The sequence below is a fragment of the Mercenaria mercenaria genome, unplaced genomic scaffold (genome assembly GCF_021730395.1).
Source record: "Mercenaria mercenaria strain notata unplaced genomic scaffold, MADL_Memer_1 contig_3369, whole genome shotgun sequence".
NCBI lineage: Eukaryota > Metazoa > Mollusca > Bivalvia > Venerida > Veneridae > Mercenaria > Mercenaria mercenaria.
In genome coordinates, this window is record NW_026461498.1 from 277 (window position 1) to 22,172 (window position 21,896).

The 21,896-nt window shown below is 33.5% G+C and overlaps 1 protein-coding gene across 1 annotated transcript in view; it reads left to right on the forward strand.

Annotated features, from left to right (window-relative positions):
- Positions 1–372: 372 nt before the first annotated feature.
- LOC123531443 (interferon-induced very large GTPase 1-like) overlaps positions 373–21,896 on the forward strand; it is a gene marked incomplete at its 5' end in the record, with an annotated part of 58,098 nt that continues 36,574 nt past the window's right edge. Inside the window, 6 exons of the mRNA XM_053534100.1 lie at positions 373–549; positions 6,583–6,651; positions 9,248–9,439; positions 9,899–9,967; positions 17,966–18,139; positions 18,373–18,609. Coding sequence (XP_053390075.1) covers positions 373–549; positions 6,583–6,651; positions 9,248–9,439; positions 9,899–9,967; positions 17,966–18,139; positions 18,373–18,609 — 918 coding nt within the window. The remainder of the gene's footprint in view (positions 550–6,582; positions 6,652–9,247; positions 9,440–9,898; positions 9,968–17,965; positions 18,140–18,372; positions 18,610–21,896) is intronic.

Sequence of the window (21,896 nt, forward strand, 5' to 3'; positions counted from 1 at the left end):
CCCTGTATGTCAAATGTTTCTCCAGTTATTGATCGAAAATGAAGTGTGTTGGACAAAGATCCCCTGTGACCTTGACCTTCGATGGAGTCACCCCAAAAACAATAGGGGTCTTTTACTCTGTAAGTCTTATCACCCTAAGAAGTGTCAGGGTTCTAGGTCAAATGGTTCTCAAGTCATAAGCCCTGCTATACTATGACGTTTTAAGGTTTTTGGTCAGATAACGAACTGTTAAACGTTTCTTATATGTGCTAAATCTTTTCATTTTGCATTGATGTTGTGTTAGCCTTAATTACAAATTGAAAATACAAAATATCACAAATAGGACTCATTAACATGATTAAACTCGTAATATTCTTTTTTGTTGTTTTACAGACCGAAAAACCCATACATCATCGAAGGTTGTAGTGTCCGGTTTACCAAAGAACGTGTCTGTGGACTTCCTTACGATGTTTTTCGAAAATGAAAACAGGCAAGGAGGTGGTCCTGTAAAACATGTTGAGATCAACGAGGAAAATCAAAGTGCGCTTGTGGAGTTTCAGGAAGCTGAATGTAAGTATGACATTGTTAGTACTTTCAATCAGAGCTTTTATATTTCAGTCTCTTCAGATCGATCAGCACGCCATTTTTTTCTGTCTGGATTTTTTTCAGCTTAAACATTTTGGCTTGAGAGGTTCCAGTACTCCCGCTTTAGAAGCTTGGATATTATTTAATCACTCCTTGTAGAGATAGTACCTAAGTTTTTCAAATCATAGGTTTGAAGTTAAAAAGCTTTGAAATGAAGACAAATGTCCATATATTTCTCAAAAACAGAAATATAGACAATATTTTAACCAGAAGTGCGGAGTTATGAGCATTTAATATTTTCATGTTAACGAAAATTTTGTGATCAAGGAAATGTAACTCTTCTTGAACATGGAGAGCATAAACATCAAAGGGACATAATATAGTCAATATTTTCTAATTGGGTGCATTTGATTTAACATTCAACTTAGATCTGTATTGCTAAATACTGATCCATGATACTGTGTGCTAAAAATTTAGAACATCTGAGACAGTCTATTAACAGCAAAACTATGCTTTAGCAGAATCTAAATAGTTACGCTCTAACTGGGACTCGAACCCAGGACTTCTCACACCTAAGGCAGACACTCTACCACTTCCCTATAACAGCAGTAGCTAATAGCTATGCAGTTTAATTGCTGGATTACATAGCGTGAACTGGAACAATAATCGGTGAACTCCGGATTATCGGCGTATTCGCTTTGTTACCTAACGGCAATTTTTGTGTAAAGAAAAAATATAATCTAATGCTGCCAACGTCATAATCGGTCAAATCTGCCCAAATTTCTCTGACGTGTTGTTCAGAGTATGAACTTACTAACTGGTAGTACCAGTGAAATATTACTTACACTGAATCTTTTATATTTGCCCTTTTTGCAGCTGTCGAACGGCAAAGACGGTGAGTTTTGTCCAAATATAAGTAATTATTTTACCAGTTTTGAGAGGATTTCAATTGATGGGAAATTACAGTTACAAACTAAATACTTTTCTGCAACACATGGAGTCATTAGCATTCACTGTCAATCAGTATTATGACTAAGATCGACTGTCATTCATTCATTTCAAAGTTTCATAGACAGAGTCCGTTGTTTACATTTTTATCGTAACCGGTGCACTTGTAAAAATCATTTTAGTTTGAAAAATCAAAGTATACGAAGAGCTATGGTACGGTCTCTACTCCTTGGATATACACTTAACAAAATTCCTAATCGGTCAGTTTATATTGTATTACTATGTTTTAATATTGCATGTATTCACATACCGACATTTAAATATGTACTGCATCGATCAGTTTATATTGTATTACCTTTTTGTTAATATTGGATGCATTCGCATACCGACATTTAAATATGTACTGCAGCTAATTATTAATTTATTATTGGCCGACTCACGGCCAAAGTGACCGTATTGGGCGTTTTGACCAATATTGCATATTTTGCACGTACAGGGCATGTGTACCAACATGCACGTGTTCGTTTACACTTTTGGCATTACTGACGAAAGTCCAACTATAAAAACACATATCATGGTGAAATTGACACAAGAGCAACGCGATCGAGCTGTCGGAATGTTGCTAGCCGGGACAGATTTAGGACATGATTTTTGCAATTTAACCAAAAAATGATAAAATTTATTTCTAGCTGTAACTTTGGTGGTTATTTACATTTTTTACCTTATTTCCGTTTCAAGAACCTTCAATCGGTGACTATCTACCGACTGAGCTCTTTTGGCAAAATTAAACACAAATACAATTGACTGAAGTGACCGATTTGGAATTTGTTGTAAAATTCCAACAGCTCGGTCGCATTGGCCTTTTGTCAATTTCACTATGATATGTGTTTAACAGCAGGACATACGTCAGTAATGCCAAAAGTGTTTATGAATACGAGCATATTGGTGCACATTACCTGCACGTGCAAACTATGCAATATTGGTCAAACACCGAATGCGGTCACGCTGGCCGTGAGTCGGCCGAAAATACATCAATAATAGCTGCAGTACCTATTCAAATGTCGGTATGTGAAATTTCTTGTGAATACATGCATTATTAACAAAATAGTAATAAAAAATAAACTAACCGATTAGGATTTTTTTTAGTGTAGTACCTTATTTAGATTTCCGTCTTTTGGCAATGTCGGTAATACGCAGGCTCAACAACCACAAATCCACTCTATAAAGTCTAGTTGGTATAGCTGTGCACTGTTGTATAAATATATCTGCAGATATCTCTGATTTATATTCATAGAAGAAGTTGAAGCTGAATATATTCTGCGATAAACAACGGTTTACGCGCGGACAAGTAAGAGAACGTAATGACGTCAAATGTGACGTCATATTAATGCAAGAAATTCTGTTCATTACTACTCAGATACATTAGTCAAATTATTTCAATGACCATATAGAAAGAAAAATAATCAAGGCAAACTTGTGGCTTGTTTTCTAATTTACCACGGTTCATCGTTCGGATGCTTTGACATTAAACTACCTCGTGGTATAATTTATGCTCATCTGAACTCTGAACTGTAATAATTTAGAGGACAAATTTCTTGAAGGCCTAAATTATTTATTAAATAAATGAATACGCCTAATTTTGTAATTAATACCTTAATGGGTACGCAAATGCATTTAGGGTCATAGAATCTTATCTGTTATCATATTTTACCTATGCACAAGGACAAATATTCGGGGGAGTCAACCTGGTACTAAGAACACTACCTACTAACACTGAGATTTTGTAATAGTTTTTGTTCGGATATAGTAACAATCTGAACATTTACGCAGGTTTTCAAACAGGGAGTTAATTGGAAATGTTGTTTTTTTTCTTTTCAATTGATTTCGGTTGCAAAAAGGGAGGTAGCAATGATGTTCCAAACTTACAATGTAAATTTGTTTTGAATTTCTATCAAATATATAACTATTGATACAAAACTTTGAAAATTGTAATAGACTTGCTCTTCTTTTCGTGTTATTCCTTAAGGAAATTATGATATTTGGTATCTATTTCATAATTGTAAAGTGGAATTATTATCTTACTGCACATGATATGTTTTTGGTGAATGTTTTATAAAAACAATTTTCGGTTGCTTGCGTTTAAATGTGTTTAATTAATGATAATGCCGCAGAAGTATTTGTAGTTGATTCTTTAGAAATAAAGAAATCGGACTAATGAAAACTAGATATTTTATAAATCTTCTACCCAGTGATCTGCCTTAACTATAATTAGAGTTATCTGGAAAGAAAGGACTCCTGCGTGCAGTTTGCCTTATCTTAAGAAAACTGTCCTAGTAAAAGTAAAAAAAATCATAGACTGAAACTTATTATTTCGTACCAGTAAAAGTGAGACTTTGGTATATTGGGTTAAAAGTTATAATTCCTGTCATCCTTTTCACACACATGTTTATTTCAGCTAGATTTTTACTTAAAAAATGCCCATGATTCCACTTTAATATGATATATTGATTCAGAAGTATTTAATTTATTTTTCATATATTGTACGTGCTTCATTTATATTATGTTGTAAAATTGAACTAAGTTTTATGTAATTAAACTTTATTTTCTTTCAGGCGGGGTGGTGTTAAGTGCATGTCTTCCCCATTATGCTTCATTTTATTATTATTTCTTTTATATTGATGACTGTGACAGGATGGTCGAAAAGGGAACTGAAACTATACGAACAATTTAACACTATTTACATGTTTATTTACAAAAACGAATTGAATATTTACAATGAATAACTAAGAAAAAAATAAGTAGAAGAAAAGAACAAGCTAAGCTCAATAGCTGATGGTTTATAGAAAAGATGTTCAATTATCTTATTACTTATAGAATGTCATCGTGACAGTTATACAGATATTTTACTTTAAACTTAGAGTAGCACGATGAATGAAGAACACTTTTCAAGGTACTGTACCGTTACATGCGAAGACGTTGACCCCACTCTGGCTCCCCATATCAAGGTGTTTGTATCCCTGAGCTATCTCAGTCGATTACAGAGGTCAGCAGTTTAACTCACAACCATGGGACGTAGAGTCTCAGCGCTAAGAAATCACATCCAGGCGAGTAAAGCAAATCACGGGTGTTTCACTGACGGTTCAGTGCAAATTGAACGTAACACAATCGCTGTTATGAACGATATATCTGTAGCATCGACTACCATGAAACAAAGCGGACATTTTTTATAGATATGCAATATACTGGCACACATTAAATTATAATTAAATATCAAATACACGGTACTATTCTTGTCAAACCATACATTTATACATTACAATACAATGCAGTACCGGCGTTCTATACTTTAGAATGGAAAGATTGACAAATACGGTTTATGAGAGAAAATTACTTGCTCATTATCATTTTACACAACTTCAATATAAATTTAACAATTTATACGATGAAACATCTTAGATTCCTCTTTCGAAATAAATTATAAACAAAAGTCAGAAAAAATTAATAAATCAGCCTGATATATCGAAACTAGCTAATGATCTTGCCGAAAAGTAAACAATTTACATAATTCTGTAGAATAAACAAAAATTTATTAAATAAAATCATAAATCAAAAATCAAACATTAATCTAACGAATAAACTTCTTACTTTGATCGAGCAAAAAAATAATAATTTCTACCAAGAATAGAAGATGGTGTCATTAGACTGTAATGTGGTATGCGCTAAGCATATCTGGTCAATTTGTATGGCTAAGTCCCGCCAAATATTGGATCTTGCTTGGGAATCACAACATAGCCGTGAGATCTGACTGTATCGGCGTGATAGTAAAATGGACAATTGGCTCGTTATAGTGGTTTCGGGGATAAACACGTAATTTACTGAAGTTTAAAAATATAAAACTTCTTTATTACTGAACCGAATTTAATAAAATTTAATGAAAATTTAAGACATCAAATACAGAAAATCATGAGAGGTTTTTTTATGCATAAAATCTGACATTTACCTCAATAACTCAATAACTCAGACATTTATAAAAAAAAAGATGATGCAGTACCTATATTTATACTACAGATACGTTGAGGCCCGTGTGTTAGTTTGTGACAATGACTCAATGTTTACTGTAAAACCTGTCTTAGTTCTGAGACATCATGTATATCAATAAGTTATTTACCAATATGTTCTATGGTTTGGTAAAAGGTTCCATCAACAGGGTGTTGACATCATCTTAAAATATGGCTTAATCTAATTTTTTCTAGCATCTTCTTTTTTATTCTTGCTGATACATGAAAGTGCTTGAACCTTCCATGGTGCTTTGGATAGGAAGCTGTCTGACCTTATTAAGATCTTATTGATTAACTCTCCTGCATTGCTTGATTACTGAATATTACCAGTTTTTACATTTAGCATTTGATAGATTTACTCTAAGATTGTGGGTTTTAAAAACATATATTAGATTTTAAAGAGTGGATTAATATTATCTGGATAAACTAAGATCAGCTTTGATTTTGTGAGAAATTTGATATTATTAATGATTGGATTCAAATTTGACCAGAACAGGTATTGGACTATTCTTGCACTATACTAGAATTGCACTTTACTGCTGATTAAAATTTTTAAAGTATTTGAATTATTACTTTTCACAATACACTTTGTTATTTATAATACATGTAGTGACCGGTTTAATTGCAACCTTTAGATGTAACAATGTCAAAATCTTTGCTGGGCAACCACAGTAGAAAACCAAAAGAACTTCCAGTGAAAATCTTACATGCATTAAGCGTCACTGAACATAAAAAAAATGTTAATGTTTCTAACCAATTCACTACATGGCTAAAATGTGCCTAACCATGTTAAGATAAATATATATCGATATGAAAAGGCTCAAATCTTCCTATACCTCACATCCAATGGAGCATGAATACGTGGACAGTTATTCAACACATAATTCCGTCACATTTCATTAAACTGGAATGAGCAATACAAATATTACTACAACAAAATACTTGAATACAAGCAGAAAGAAGTTGTCAAAATCGTATAAAGTACTTGAGAAAACATTTTATTTTATTTCAGCTGTGGAAAAAGTTATGCGCAAAAAGCCTATTGTTTTGCAAGAAACCGAAGTAAAACTTTCTTTATTTGGTAAGTTGGAAAGAAATGGTAAGTATGTACCTTGTTACAGTCTACCTTTATATGCGTAAGGTCACATTTTAGTTGTTTATTACTACTTATTAGCCAGTCAGAACGCAATGTTCGGTGTTAGCTATTGTGGCTACGCAACGTTCGTATTATTTCCTTCATTTGTTCATCTGTCATGCGTTTACATTTTTACTTGAAAGAAAATGCTAAACCATTCCTGGCAGCCAAATTCTTAAGTGCTTCCCTTGAAAGAATTTTTAAATGGTTCCCTAAGGATGTAAATTGATGCCACATGAGCTAAAATATAAAAGTCACGGAACTACATTGATCATAAAGAATTTGTCTGATTTTGAGATTATTTTACAGAATTTTACAGCAATGTGTCTTTGATGGTAGATTTGCCAAAGTACTTGGCCACCAGGGGTTGTAGTTAAATAAAGAATGAACCTTCAACAGGTTAAGCCACGTTCTAAAACACAGCCTCTACAAACCACAAACAGATCAACACGAAGAAATAAAGAATAGCAGTGGTACATAGTCTTGGAATGGGTACCAACAAAAGCACTACTGGAAGGGGTAGGGTGGTATGGGGATGTTAAGCTTGTTGATTGCGCGCACATAACACTTAACCTCAACGTGAATAACACACACGCAGTGGCAACAAGAGACATAGGGTGTAATAAAATTTATAAGAAGAAAAGAAGAACCTTCGGAAACAATGAAAGCAGTAAATTATTGAAAACCCACTGTGATTGAGCCTGTCCACGAGAGGAAATGGAATAAAAAACACCCCTCACCTCCCTAGCACTGGCTTAATCGGAAGTCTACTATATACTGTCCACTAGATACTGAATAAACTCCAAAATACACACGATGGAACTTAAGAACTCTCTATCATTAACGTTCCCTGTTTCTGTATTCTGGGAAGGTTTTGGTGACCCTGTACAAAGATTTTCAAATTGCACATGCTAATTTATATAAGCAGCAAACCTTAAGAACCACCTGCACGCAAAATCGCATAAAAAAACATACATCACTTGAAGCCTAAAGAATACTAGAATACATACAAAACAGCCCAGTCCCATTGGGATTTAAGAATTGTCTATGTATTATAGATACGTTTTTGTGACCGTCTACCAAAATTGTTAACATTTTCCCGAATGACCTTAAACACATCCGCAAGAAAATCGATATGTTTATGGAGGGAACTTCCAAAGAAATTATCAAGGGTTGTTCACACTCTACCAAGAATGCTCAACTTAATTGTATTCAACAATAACAACAAAACCCTTACATGTATGTTGTGCAAAATGGCAAAATCTCCTTGTCGGTACTGATAAAAGTTAAAAGAAAATATTCTTAGATGACCCATACCGTGTCTGCTCAAATTATTCTGATTTGTCGAAAGGACAAATGTTGAAATTTCTTCAAACAACGTATTCTTACTTCTAAAATTTCTTTTTAAAATGTTATTTGGGATACTCTTTACAAGACTCTTAATATTCTGTCAGATTTGACAAAACACCCGAAAAGGAAAAGGCCACCAGAGCTTAAAATAGAAATTCAGCATGCCTTCTGTGGCCTAGTTAACTGCTATCTATTTTGTTACAAAAAATCAAAGGTCATGGTCACAGTTATGATAAGAGTAATATAAGGTTCTTCCACTGGTTGTAGGTGCAGATGGAAGTTTCCGGTCTTTAGGGTAACAGTTTAGGCGGTTACGAGGCTCCTGCCGAGTTACCGCGTAAACAGTTACCCGAGAGCCGGATTGTCCCATCTGCACCTACATCCAGTGACAGAATCTTTTTCTTGCATATCATATTCCATAAATGAGAGTAAAAAATAAATTCAAACAAATGATTTTCTTATAGCACTTTTTTCTTATGGTAGCGTATTAACAAAGCGCGGGAATTTTACGTCCTTAAACAGGTAGTACGTCATGACGTTACAGAGACGTAAACAACGTAATAGTTCCGTTTTTTATCATCAAATGCTGCAATGAAATGTTATGTTATTTACGTAAAATAAGGATTTTTGAATCGAGAAATATGTTATAAGGAACAAAGAGGACCTATCAATATATTTAATTGTTATACCGTTTTACGTAAAACATTATCATTACTGCACATATCTTCTGTACAAATGTAGTTCGTTATACGTCATTTACAGCATGAGAGTCATTTTACATCCCGGGTTGTAAGATGGAGTTTTCCAGCACCGGTGAAATAACCAGAAATCCCCGTCTGGTATGCAAGGAAACGGTGTCCACTTTTCCATTTAATAGGTAAAGAAAACATTGACCTACAGTCGTAAAACTTCATAAGTTTATTACATGTGGTCGTTAGATGAAATTGACAGTGTTTAGCTGGGCAAGGTAATAGATAAATTGGAACTGAAAACGGATAAGTGTAAGTTTGGAGGCACAAGTGTCTTACAAACAGCTCTTGCTTTGTCTCGAAAAACTCTCTACCAGAATTGTTCCTGTTTGAGCTACGAAACTCAGGTGAGCAGTCAAGCCTCAATATGTCCCTCTTGTATTTTTAATTGTGTCATCCCTTTTTACAATACAAGCAAATAACGTGTGTTTATTATTAAACAGCAGAAGACTCTTGGGATAATACATCATTTGCCTCTGCAAAAATTAAAGTGGCTGGACTAGACAAAAAGATGTCGAAAGAGTTCCTTCTAATGTTTTTTGAGAATGAGAAAAGACAGGGTGGCGGAAAAGTGAAATGTGTCGAAATAGACGAACGCAATAAATCCGCAATTATTGAATTTGCGGACCCAAATGGTGGGTAACGTTATATCTCATAAAAAGAATACAAAATGAGGAACAGAACATATTAAGTAAATACTGTCATAGTTCTTATTATATATAAAATTTGTGTATTTATCATTCCCGATTAGTTTTATTTGTCAGCTTTTAATTCAAGACAAACAAGATCACTTGAGTTGATTCATTTGAATCTCATTTTGAGACACTCATAATAAATATGGGAGGACTTTACCATTCCGCTATAAAAGCTATCATAGCAAGGAAGTGTAACCTTATACCTAACATCATATTAAGTTTAGGATTTTTTTTATTGAACAACCAGAATTTCTTTGTGACGTTCAAAGGTGTCAGTTCATACAGACTCATGAGTTATGTAAAAAGTTCACCTTTATACTCTACCGTACTATAAATTCAAAGCTTGGAGCGTATTTATTTTATAATGTATTAGCAACGTCTTTCGTTTTTGTCTTTTAGCTGTCAAAATTGTTCTACAGAAACGACCGATTTGTATCGACGGTACAAAAGTAATTGTAGAAATATACTGTAAGTATAAAATATAGGTCTGAATTTAGTTGATTACCTGTTAAGAGCGAGTTTTAAATGTGCTTAGGACGAAACAATCTCGTCTGAAATCATTTGATAGAATCTGATTACACTTGGCACGAATGTTTAATGGTTCCCTGAAAAGAGTTCTATTCCACTGCTCGAAGGGGCCGCTGGAGCTTAACATTAAATATTTTGAACCGGCATCTCCTCCTTAACCGCTGGACTAATTTAACCTAAAGTCTTCAAATGACTTTGAATGATAATAAAATAAATGCATGTCCATAAGGGGTCGGTTACCATTGCCTTAAAGTTAAATTAGGATTTTAAACTGCAGTTCTGTAGGCCTGCTTTCGAAATAATTAAAGTTTACAGTGGTAGCAATAAAACATGTTCATCTACAACCGCTGGTCCTATTTTGATACAATTTTACACAAAATATCATATGTGATCTTGCAACAGAATTTATCAATACTCATGATTTCTTAAGGTATTAGACCTGCAATAGAGTACCTACCTTTATAATAGTATTTAATTCCTACAATAAACCTACTTTGACTGCAATTTTCAGGAGTGCGTAGGTTCAAGCCCCACTGGGACCATTTTTTCCGTAGTTGATACTTCTTTCATGACTTGTTATTGATTTATTGTATAAAAGTGGAATTTTTTTATTTGATAAGCGATTTCTTGCTTGTCAAAGTGAATTTACTTCTGAAACAGAAGGGGTAGAGTTAGACATCTTTAAAAATACAGAGTTACATGCGGTAAAAGTTCTCTTTTTTGCCTTCACTATTGTGGAAGAAATTTAGATAGGTTTTACTTCTGCCCCAAGGTTATTTTTGAATGAATTGAGCAAAATTCAAAACAGACCCGCATGATTGGACCTTAATTTTTCAATGTTGGAGTTAGAGTTTTGTCTCATTAAAAACGTTTACTTGAGTTACAGTAGAAAAAATGATATTGGCAAGTTTTATATTTTGTTTTATAATTGTTCACCAATAATTTGATGTTTCTTTTATCAAAATTGATGGTTTAATGAATACTCTGCAAACGTTTTAGATAGTGGCCATCACTTTGAAATCAATAAAAAATGGCACAGTAAAAGTTGTTTAAAAATTGCAACACAGTGCGGAACACGGACAGCTTCAAGAATATACCAAGCAAATGCCAGTTTTAAACATTCAATTTAATATTAGGAGTCTAATACCTTTAGAGCACTTCTGAAAAGGGACGCGTATATTTCCCTCTATGCAAGTATATATTATTTGAGCCTTTTGAAGAAAAAGTGAATGTAAAAATTCCATGTCTGACATTGCCTGCCCAAGTTTGAAATAACTGTAAACTCACGATACTTAGATGACTACCTTTCTATTCCGATCTGGCATTATTCATCGCCACAAGAGCTAAAAATCGAAAACAAAATGTCAAGCGCGATATTTCCTTCATTCCTAGTGTAATTTAGAAATTATAACACATAAACGTGTTCTGTTAACCATTTAGTAAGATTAAGATTAGTCATAGATCTAATAAGCTTGTCATTTTAACTTTATAGTAGGGTTAAACTAAATACAGCATTAATTTTGAGGTATGTAGGGGAGATAACATAAGGAGATCAAGCACAGAAAAAGGGTCATCCAAGATATCAACGCACTTTTTTTTTTGTAATTTCGAAGTAACATCTAAACTTTCTGATAGCAATTGCTTTGGACCATATGTGGACTACTGCCAGTATACTTCAAGCATCCTTAATCTTGAAAATTTCTAGCATAAACTTGATTAAGATCTAATTTGATCACCGAATATACTAATTACGTACATTTACATATCTATTAGAAAAGTAAGTTTTATTTTTTATCATTCTCATCATATGAACATTTGTAATATAGCAACGAATTACCATTGAGTATTTAAAAGGGTGCTTTTGCTTTTGATTTATATGTGATTTCTAGAGTTATATATGCATTAAATAGCTATTTTGACATTTCAACAAGTTGACCCAAAAAGCACGTTTAAAAACGTTGTATTCTTTCCGAATTCATTTATTTCTGAATTCATTTTATTGATTGCGTTGTGTGCAGGACTGTGTGTGTAAGAAATGAAATGCTTTGTTTCGGTGTTCATGCGAAATGAACGACAGAATAGGATCGGCAAATCTATGAAACGCACTAGCTATTCATGTTTATTTGCCGATCCTATTCTGTCGTTCATTTCGCATGAACACCGAAACAAAATAGTTTCATTTCTTATATTTACACTATATTTCCTTTCAATTTGTAAACTATATAATATTATGAACTGCATATAATTTGTAGCATTGTACAATAAAATCAGCTTCCCGACCATTCTGTTCACCAGACGGAACAACTGCGACGTCATCTATCGAACGTTCTCCCTGACTGTATGCGGACGTCGTCAAAACATCGGTCGGTTTTCACTAAGCAGCGATGACGTAGCTTCAGCGCTTTTCATTTGGCTGTTCATACGAAATGAACGTCAAAGTTTCAATGGAAAAGAATAGGACGATGTTAATATATAATTATGAACAGCAAAAACAATTGTATGATGCAATTTTGCGCTAAAAGATATACTTCTGTTTGTATATTTCCCAACAAAAATAGATAAAGGGATGTAAAAATAATTTGCCAAACTTGCAATTGTAATGCATTACGTAAAGTTATATATGTAAATCTTTGACATATATAATACATGGGTTCTTACTGCCATATCATTAGTTAGGAAAAGTATATTTATCACTTTGAAGCATAGGCTTAAAGAACTCTATCTTGGTTATTTCTATCGTTTCATTTTACATTGCACATACATATGTTGCGTTGAACGACTTCACATTGGGCTGCAGCGCATCATGTTCTATCGGACGAGTACACTTAACAAAATTCCTAATCGGCCAGTTTACATTGTATTACTCTTTTGTTAATAATGCATTTATTCACAAGAAATTTCACAATCGACATTTGAATAGATACTGAGGCTAATTATCAATTTATAATTGGCCGACTCACGGCGTTTTGACGAATATTGCATATTTTACACGTGCAGGGCATGTGCATAAACATGCACGTGTTCGTTTACATTTTTGGCAATACTGACAAAGGTCTAACTTTTAAAAAATATGGGGGCCTCCGTGGCCGAGTGGTTAAGGTTGCTGACTTCAAATCACTTGCCCCTCATCGATGTGAGTTCGAGCCTCACTCGGGGCGTTGAATTCTTAATGTGAGGAAGCCATCCAGCTGGCTTACGGAAGGTCGGTGGTTCTACCCAGGTGCCCGCTCGTGATGAAATAATGCACGGAGGGGCACCTGGGGTCTTCCTCCATAATAAAGCTGGAAGTCGCCATATGAGCTATCATGTGTCGTTGCGACGTTAAATCCAACAAATAAATTAAAAAAAAATATATCATCAATTGACACAAGAGCAAAGCGATCGAGCTTTGAATATTGCTAGCCGGGACAGATTTATGACACGTAGGTAAATGGGTTTTGTTTTGCAGTTTCAAAAACAATTTCATATAATTTATTTGTAACTGTTACTTTGATGATTATTTGCATTCTTAACCTTTCTTCCCTTTACAAGAACTTTCAATCGGTGGCTATCTACCGACCGAGCTCTTTTGATGAAATTTAACCCAAGTGCAATTGATTGAAGTGACCGATTTGGAATTTGTTGTAATATTCCAACAGCACGGGTGCGTTGCTCTTGTGGTAATTTTACTATTATAATAGTTGTTTTTCTAGCAGGACATTCGTCAGTAATGCCAAAAGTGTTCAAGAATACGTGCATGCATAGCTGATGTGCGTGTGCGTGTGCCTTTTGTACACGAGTGTTACTTTGATGGTTATTTTCATTCTTAACCTTATTTCCGTTTACAAGAACTTTCAATCGGTTGCTATCTACCGACCGAGCTCTTTTACAATTGATTGAAGTGACCGATTTGAAATTTGTTGTAAAATTGTTGTAAAACAGCTCGGGCGCGTTGCTCTTATGGCAATTTTACCATGATATGTGTTTATCTAGCTGGACATCCGTCAGTAATGCCAAAAGTGTTCATGAATACTTTCATGCATAGTGGGTGTGCGTGTGCATTTGCCTTTTGTACATGAGTGTCTGCGCTATTGTGGTTTACGTTGTAGCGTAACTGCGATTACGGAACTTAGCATTCCCTTTAGAATGTTCATCCCTCTTCTAATTTCCCCTTGACCCCTCACGCCCCTTTTTCTATATTTTGTTTAAAAGTAAAATGTACTTGTGTGGTTTCTGAAGCAACCCATCTATATGTTTTTTAACTTACAGCTTCATTTTGCTGTGGGCCTACTTTGCAAATGCGTGGCTCTGAGACTGTGTGTTGGGTGCTCTGTGCTTCCGAGAAATCTACCGTTACTTATTGTCTATTTTTAAGGTAGTTCTGCACATTCGGATAAAAATATTCTACAATGTAGAACTATATTAAACCCTGATTTCTCATAACTTCAGAATATTCTTCAAACTTCAGCGAATGAAAAAGGCAGGGCCTTGGGCTTGATTTTTGCTGGTCTGATTTGACAAAACTTCTCACAGTGGTCTATGTGAAGGTGAAATAAAATTTATAGGTCCATGTGTTTGTTTTTGAGATATTTGCCCATGATTAAAGTAATCCGCACTTTTCAAGCTGGTTTTAGAATATTATTTTGAATTATTTAACGTTCCAAATATTTTAATATCATATTTCAACTTTAGAAAGAGAGTAACGTTGCCGTTGTAATAAATGTACCTATAATTGCCATTAATTCATTAAATTATTTTCATATCCGTACGCCGAATCCACATTTTGTCCTACGTTATCCGGATAAATGACGTTACGCCATCACTATTGGTTTATTTATTGAAGGTTCCATGTTCACCGCCGTTTGAATACATCTGCGGATGCCTCTGAATTGGTTTTTATACTTTTAGCATGTGTAAATGTTGAGTTCTGCTCAACCCGGGGCTAGAGGGCGTGGACGGTAGCATGCATTTCCACTACCGTCCATGAACAGGCTCAATCAAACCGAGCCTGCAACATTTTCGTTTTTGTCGTGTTGAGCGACCTGTGAAGTTTCCACTTTTCTCTATTTTATTTAACGCACAAAACTACCTCGACGCGTCGTTTTGTGTTAAAATTGACAACAGAGGTTTTGTAGTAAATAGTATCAAAATACAATGCGTTGAATGCAAATTGTGGTGGTGACCGCCGCCCAAAACGTTTCACTAACATAATTTACTATGATACCAATTTGCTACACATTGCTGTCTTAATTCTGATTATAGGAGTATTCTGGGGTATCATTTCAAATAAATGGGTAATATTATAACAGAATAGATATGTTGCAGTACGCTTATTATTCTTCCAAGATGACTGAATTTGATACCTGAATAATATGTTTAAACCCACTCACTATCAAAATTGGCAGCAATTAAAATAGATGTATCTTCAATCGCTTATATAGCTGTTTTAGAGTTAGAAATATTGCTTATAACTCAACAAATATGCAGAACTTTACTTCGTATTCATTTATTCATGTACAGGCTGAAAGAGATAACAATGCCAGTCAAATGTCCTGAAATAAAAAATACTTGACTACTTTTTGTATTTTATAAAAACTGTACCAACAGATGAAAAGTACGTTAAAAACGTGTTTTCGTCCTAAGATTATCCACAGTACATTTACGTACGATGGCACATACAGTGAAGAAAATGTGAAAAGGCTAAATTTTACTTCTATGCTTTGAAGAAATGTGGCATTTTGGCCCATAAAATTTAAATCAACAGCCCAACGAGGCGCGTAAATGAGCTTATCTACTAATTACAATTTATATCATAACCATTAATCAAGTAATCCATATTTGTCATTTATCGTGGGTTTGCTAATCTACATTGCTTTCAGTGACTTGGAAGCAGTTTCAATGAAAACCAAACGAAGTTTCAATGGACTCTACACCTCTAACAGAAATGTGTTGGTTATAGATAGTATGTCTAGTAATTACAAAATCTTCTAGAATACCGCTGATATTTGATTACAATTATACCTGTAATGCGCACTCTTTATGTATTTTAACATAGTTTAACTGTCACTATCCTAACTCTAATGCTTTGCAATTTATTTGCAGAATAAACTTAGTAATACAAAACCCATCAAAATTGTCATATCAAGTCCAATTATATTTGGAATTTCTTCTGCTATTTTGGAGGGGCTGAGGTCGGAGAACATAACCATTTGTTCTGACTGTTTCCAAAATTAAGAAAAAATATATTTCAAACTTCTTGACAATGACTATATACTGCGAAGACAAACAAAAAGAGAAGTAGGTTGGCAAATTTTATCGACAAGGCTTGTGCATGGCATGAGGTAGCATAACATAAATCATCTTATTGTGCTTTATGGCAGAGGACCGAAAAATAAAAACAATACGAATATTTGATTTCTTTCCCCGACCCCTTTTTATGGTTGTTAGTTACCTGAATGTCAGCGATGCTGGTTTGTTTTAATTCTAGGAAACGTATTTAATTTTATTTTGATAACTGTTTTATGTCATGTTCTATGTGATAAATGATACATTGCGCAGATCATAAACCAATGAATAGGGTTACCAATCAAGAATTAAGTAGATGTACAATATAAAACACTTGAGTAAGTGTACATTCAGATGTAGTATATTACTTTAAATTATTCTGATTTATACTGAAATGAAAATATATATTTTATTGGCACTTCATCATTGGATGACTCAATTTCTAATTTTTTTTTTGCGACGACAAGCAGCGGATCAGAAGTAAAACAAATATTTGAACACATGACGAAGTACGTATTTTACTTCGTTGTCTTATATCTAATGATTGTACGATTTATGCATACTATTTTAAAGAGTACAATATGTACAATACAATAAATGCTGTTTTAATTAAATCCTTTCTGACATTTAATTGTTCAAGTCAGTACACGTTTAAACTGTATACAGTTTAGGCTTTTCAGATGTTATAAGTAGCTTGTTGTAATAATTCTGCTATTTAAAAGTTGCGATACCTAGCACGACAACGATTCAATTTCTTATATAAAACAAAAATTCTAATTAAAAAATTTGATTCCCTCAGTTATTTTTCCAGTTTCCAGTTAACTGTTGCACAACGAATGTATGAATGATCAATTACAGGTCAGATTAAGGTAGTAACAATACACAGACACATTATATTTGGTACGTGACACTATGAAAAACTAATATAATTGAAAATTATTATTTAATGTTATCATGGAATGTAACACATTGTGTTCTTGTGTTACTCATCTATATCAAAGTTGACTGTAGATTAACAGATGAGTTTAGAAGGAAATTTTTATCAAGTCTGAAACGGATCTTTTATGTTTGTCCACTTTCGATTTTTCATTTGACTTTTTATTTGAAATGCTGTATGTAACTTACATCTGTGTTTGACTGCGTAGAGGACAATTATAATTAAGAATCCTATTGAAGAACGAAAATAAATCGTATGTACTAAATTAATCATTAAATCTGCATGTACAATTAGAACTTAATCTGAAACATAGGCTAAAAATTGGAACACTGTTTAGTTTGACAAATATGTTAAATGCTTAGACGAATAAAATGAATATATATCAACATTACTTTATGAAAAGTGCTTAAACCATACTGTTTGTAAACTTAAATTAATCACTGAAAACAAAATCGAGGCGAAGGTAATTGCAGTTGACAAAATATACATTTTATTAAATCGGCAAAAGCTACCTAGATTTCGTGATGATGTCGGTGAATCACCATGATCCGTCACAATTCGCCGAGACCAGCTGTTATTTCTTCTGGCTACCCGCCGCTGGCATTTTATTTTATTGTCTTTTTTTTTAAGTTATCGCTATCTGTGATTACAGGTTTCTGATTGTTTGATGTCTAGAACATACACTCCATGTTGTTTCAAACATGTCCAATTTATCGCCGTATTGTTTGTTTTTGCAGCTGAAAGTCTAGAACCTAAGACATTGTTAGTAAACAGACTTCCAAATAACATATCAGAGGAGTTCTTAATTATGTTCTTCGAAAATGAAGGGAGGCAAGGAGGAGGAAAAGTCACAAAAGTCGAAATCAATCCTTATAGGAAATGCGCAATCATCGAATTTGAAGAGTCACAATGTAAATATGGCAAAACTGTTAACCTTTTGGAATACAATATCTTGATGGCATATCATTTGACAATTTTACTTATAAGTGTGCAAACCGTTTAAGCGCTTTTAAAAATAGCTGTATCTCTACATAACTAAGTATTTCCAATTTTTAAGAGCGTTTCTAATATCTTGCCGAAAAGTTTTCTACATGTTTCGTATCATATGAACATACTATTAACAGATATAAACATTATTTCACAGCCGTTAAGAAAGTCTTAAAAAAACAACCAATTTTCCTGTTGGAATCACAAGTTGACGTGTTTGTGTTCAATGACACTAACATCATCGAAGTACGGAACTTTGATACGAGAGAGACTTCTGAACATGATCTAATAGAATTATTTGGAAACCTCGACGTGTCCACTGGTGGCAAATTCAGTAAAGTGCTTATCGACAGATTAAATGACGTTGCATTTATGACACTCGACTCACATGAAGGTATGTTAACAATTGTTTGCATTAAACTTATAATAGTGCAAATAATTATTATTGCTTAAAAAGCAGACCAAGGGAAAATTTTCAAATATTAAAATTGCGAATGATCTGAACGCTATTTCAATGCAGTATAGAACACAACCTGCAAATATGTCCAAACTGAGGTGTTTTGTGTACCGTAAGACAAAAAAATACTCTTTGTATGGGTGTAAGTGAATGGCCATCATTTATAGAAATGATGGTTGTTCAAAACATCTCCCTTTGTAAAACTCCGACATTCAGGATGGCCGCCAAGAACTCCTTACATATACAACACATCTTAATAATAAAACAATTGTATTCAACTTTCAAATTTCTAAATAGTTTAAATCTTTTTATCTTGCCTCAGTTACCGAACTGTCTTCAAAGATATCCAGTGATCATATTTAACTTAAGTATTCTATCTTCAGATGTTTTACTTCAAATGTACAAAATGTTTTTAACTTTAACAAATACATAAATATGCATATAGAGCTAAAGTTATAAATAAATGTCATGCAGTAGCAGTTGATGTTACGCATTTATAATGTAAGCTCTGATGATTATGCCGCTTCCGGGCCATTTTAACATTGACCCTTGAAATTGATGTTAAAAGCAACATGTGCATCTTGCTTTAATATCAAAAACAAAGTTTGTGAAACGTAATAGAGGGACAATTGACATTCATAAAGCTGCGTTATCTTTTTACCAAAGACTTTAGATAACGGGCCTCCTGTGAATGAACTAAACGCAGTATGCATGGATCGTGATCTTTTATAATAGCGGTGTTAATAAAAGTAAATACGACAAGAAAATGTCATTTGAAACACTTTCAATCAAAATAAATTTGAGAAGACGTAGCTAAAATCAGCAATTAATATAAAATCAAGAGTTACAGGTTAAAAAATAACGGGAAAAGTGGAAGCTTAAAAAAAATTGATAGCTCATTTTCACGAAATAACCTGGGATGAGATGAATTAGCAGAAGAATTGCACGCACCAATCAAATGGAAATTCCCAAAACGCTGAGTCACAGTAAGCAATATTGATATATTGATGAAACTTGGTCACCTAGTTGGCATGTAACCGTTTTCAACGGACAGTTAAGGTCTAAAGTACTTATCATCTGTGATAGATACCTGAATAAAAATTGAATCCATAATCCAAAAACGTACTAAAAACAGTTTAAAATGATACATACGTTACTGACGTCATGCGCAAGTTTTATACAAAAATAAACAACGCTCGATCGCTATCGAGTTAATGACGGATTTGTTAGTAAATGCAAAGAATGCATATTCCCTAATTACTAATAACTGCTTCATTATGTGTATGTTTGTGTTATTAAGATCTCTGAACAATAAAACAGATATGACGCCGATGGAGGGATACGTACGTTATGCATCTATGTGAGCTTGACGTTAGAGTTTTTATGTCTTTAAAGGTTATTTCTTGTTGTTTTTTATACGTTAGAACATTTGATACGAGATAAACTTAGTAGTGATATATTTTTCACTTAAACTTCCCTTACGTAAAGATTACACTTTCCATGACACTTACGTTACTTTTATTCCAAGACATTAGAAATCACAGCAATTCATAATGAACTAAGTGTAGTTTTTTTCACAGCTAAACAAGGCATGCATTTTGAATGAATCTATTATGAAGCAGAGGTCCTTCTTAATTTAAATGGCATAAGAAATCACAAAATGATACAAACGTGATCGATACAAACGTGACCAGCCTAATTTAATATAACATAAATAGGAAAGTGTCACTCAGTTTTAATTGATAATGTCATCAGTTTGTATCGTCTACGTCATAAGATGCAAATTTTACACATGTCAAGTCGCACATTTATCCTTAAAGACGTCTTTTATCTTTCTGAAATTGTTCAAAGGTTCCGCTGATAACGTACGGTATAAATAGTAAATAAATTTGAAATATCTTAAAGTAAAACCTGTTTGTGATTACATGACAATTATATGTTTTGTTTGAATTTAATTTGTGTTCTTACGCATATTGAGTACACCATAAACACTGTACAAACTATTGATATATGCGTTACGTATAGTAACGTATGTATATTTTCATACTTGAAATTTTATTGACAGGTCTTCTTTACAACATGAGGCTACTTTTTTTTTTGAAGTTATGGTTTCAAGATGAAACACTCGGGCGATTTTATGTGCTGAAAAGTTTTGTTTTTAATGCTAATTTTGTTCAAATCATGTCATGCGAATTCTCTGTTTAACATATAATAAAATGTGCTTTGGTATTTATTTCTTATTATAAGGTTTTGTTTACAAAAGATAAGAGGTAAGGGTACAAAATTGGTCGTATACCATAGAATTTTTATTACAAAGATTTATGCTTGACATTTTATTGAAAACAAAATGAATGGAAACAGCATACCTGTAGCACCTATAGCACAGTGATCGGTAACATATGTATCAAGACATACGTTATTGGTGTATGCGTGCGTATATCAGTAACAATTACTAATTGTTGACTTATGGTGGGCTGCACATCAGGTTAATATTATTGTAACATCGGCGGACGAAGTTGAAAAGGTGTATCGTGAACGTGAGAAGGCTGAATGCAGTGTATTCTTTAAAAAGGAGAGAATCGGACAGTGGAAGTATTACCTCCCTGCTAAATCATTTGGCAAAAAGAAATAGGAGGAAAGAAAACAAGAAAACTAACTGAGAAACAGACTCTCTAGACTCCGAAAGAAACAAAGTCCTTTTTCACAAGGAATGTTGACATTATACGTTCCTTGTGAAAATGTGCCAGGGTTTATTCAGAGATTCTGTTTCTTAGTTGATTGAATAGGCTGTGATTGTTGCAGCACAGACTTAACCGAAAAATGTCTGTAATGCTGACTAAGAATGTATTCCACCTTATATTACTTTATTTTTGTTTTCTATTAATCGACACCTTAAAACGAATCACTGCCTTAGGATTGATAGATTAAAAATAAAACAGCTACCCTTTATTAATGTTAACGTAAAAGAAATCTTCCAGTAAAAAGGCATAAAATTTTGTTTCAAACATGATACATCTTTAAATATTTTTTCATAAATGTAGATAGATTTTGAAAAGGTCTTTACTGTAAATATAGACTTAATAGAACTGTTAATTCTGAATGACATTTTATATGTAGATTTGTCGGATTGTTGCGAAACTTAGTGCATGAATGTGGTTGTGCTCATCTTAAATAAAAACGATCTATTCTTTTTTTTTGGAAACGTTCGGACACGATGAATTGTG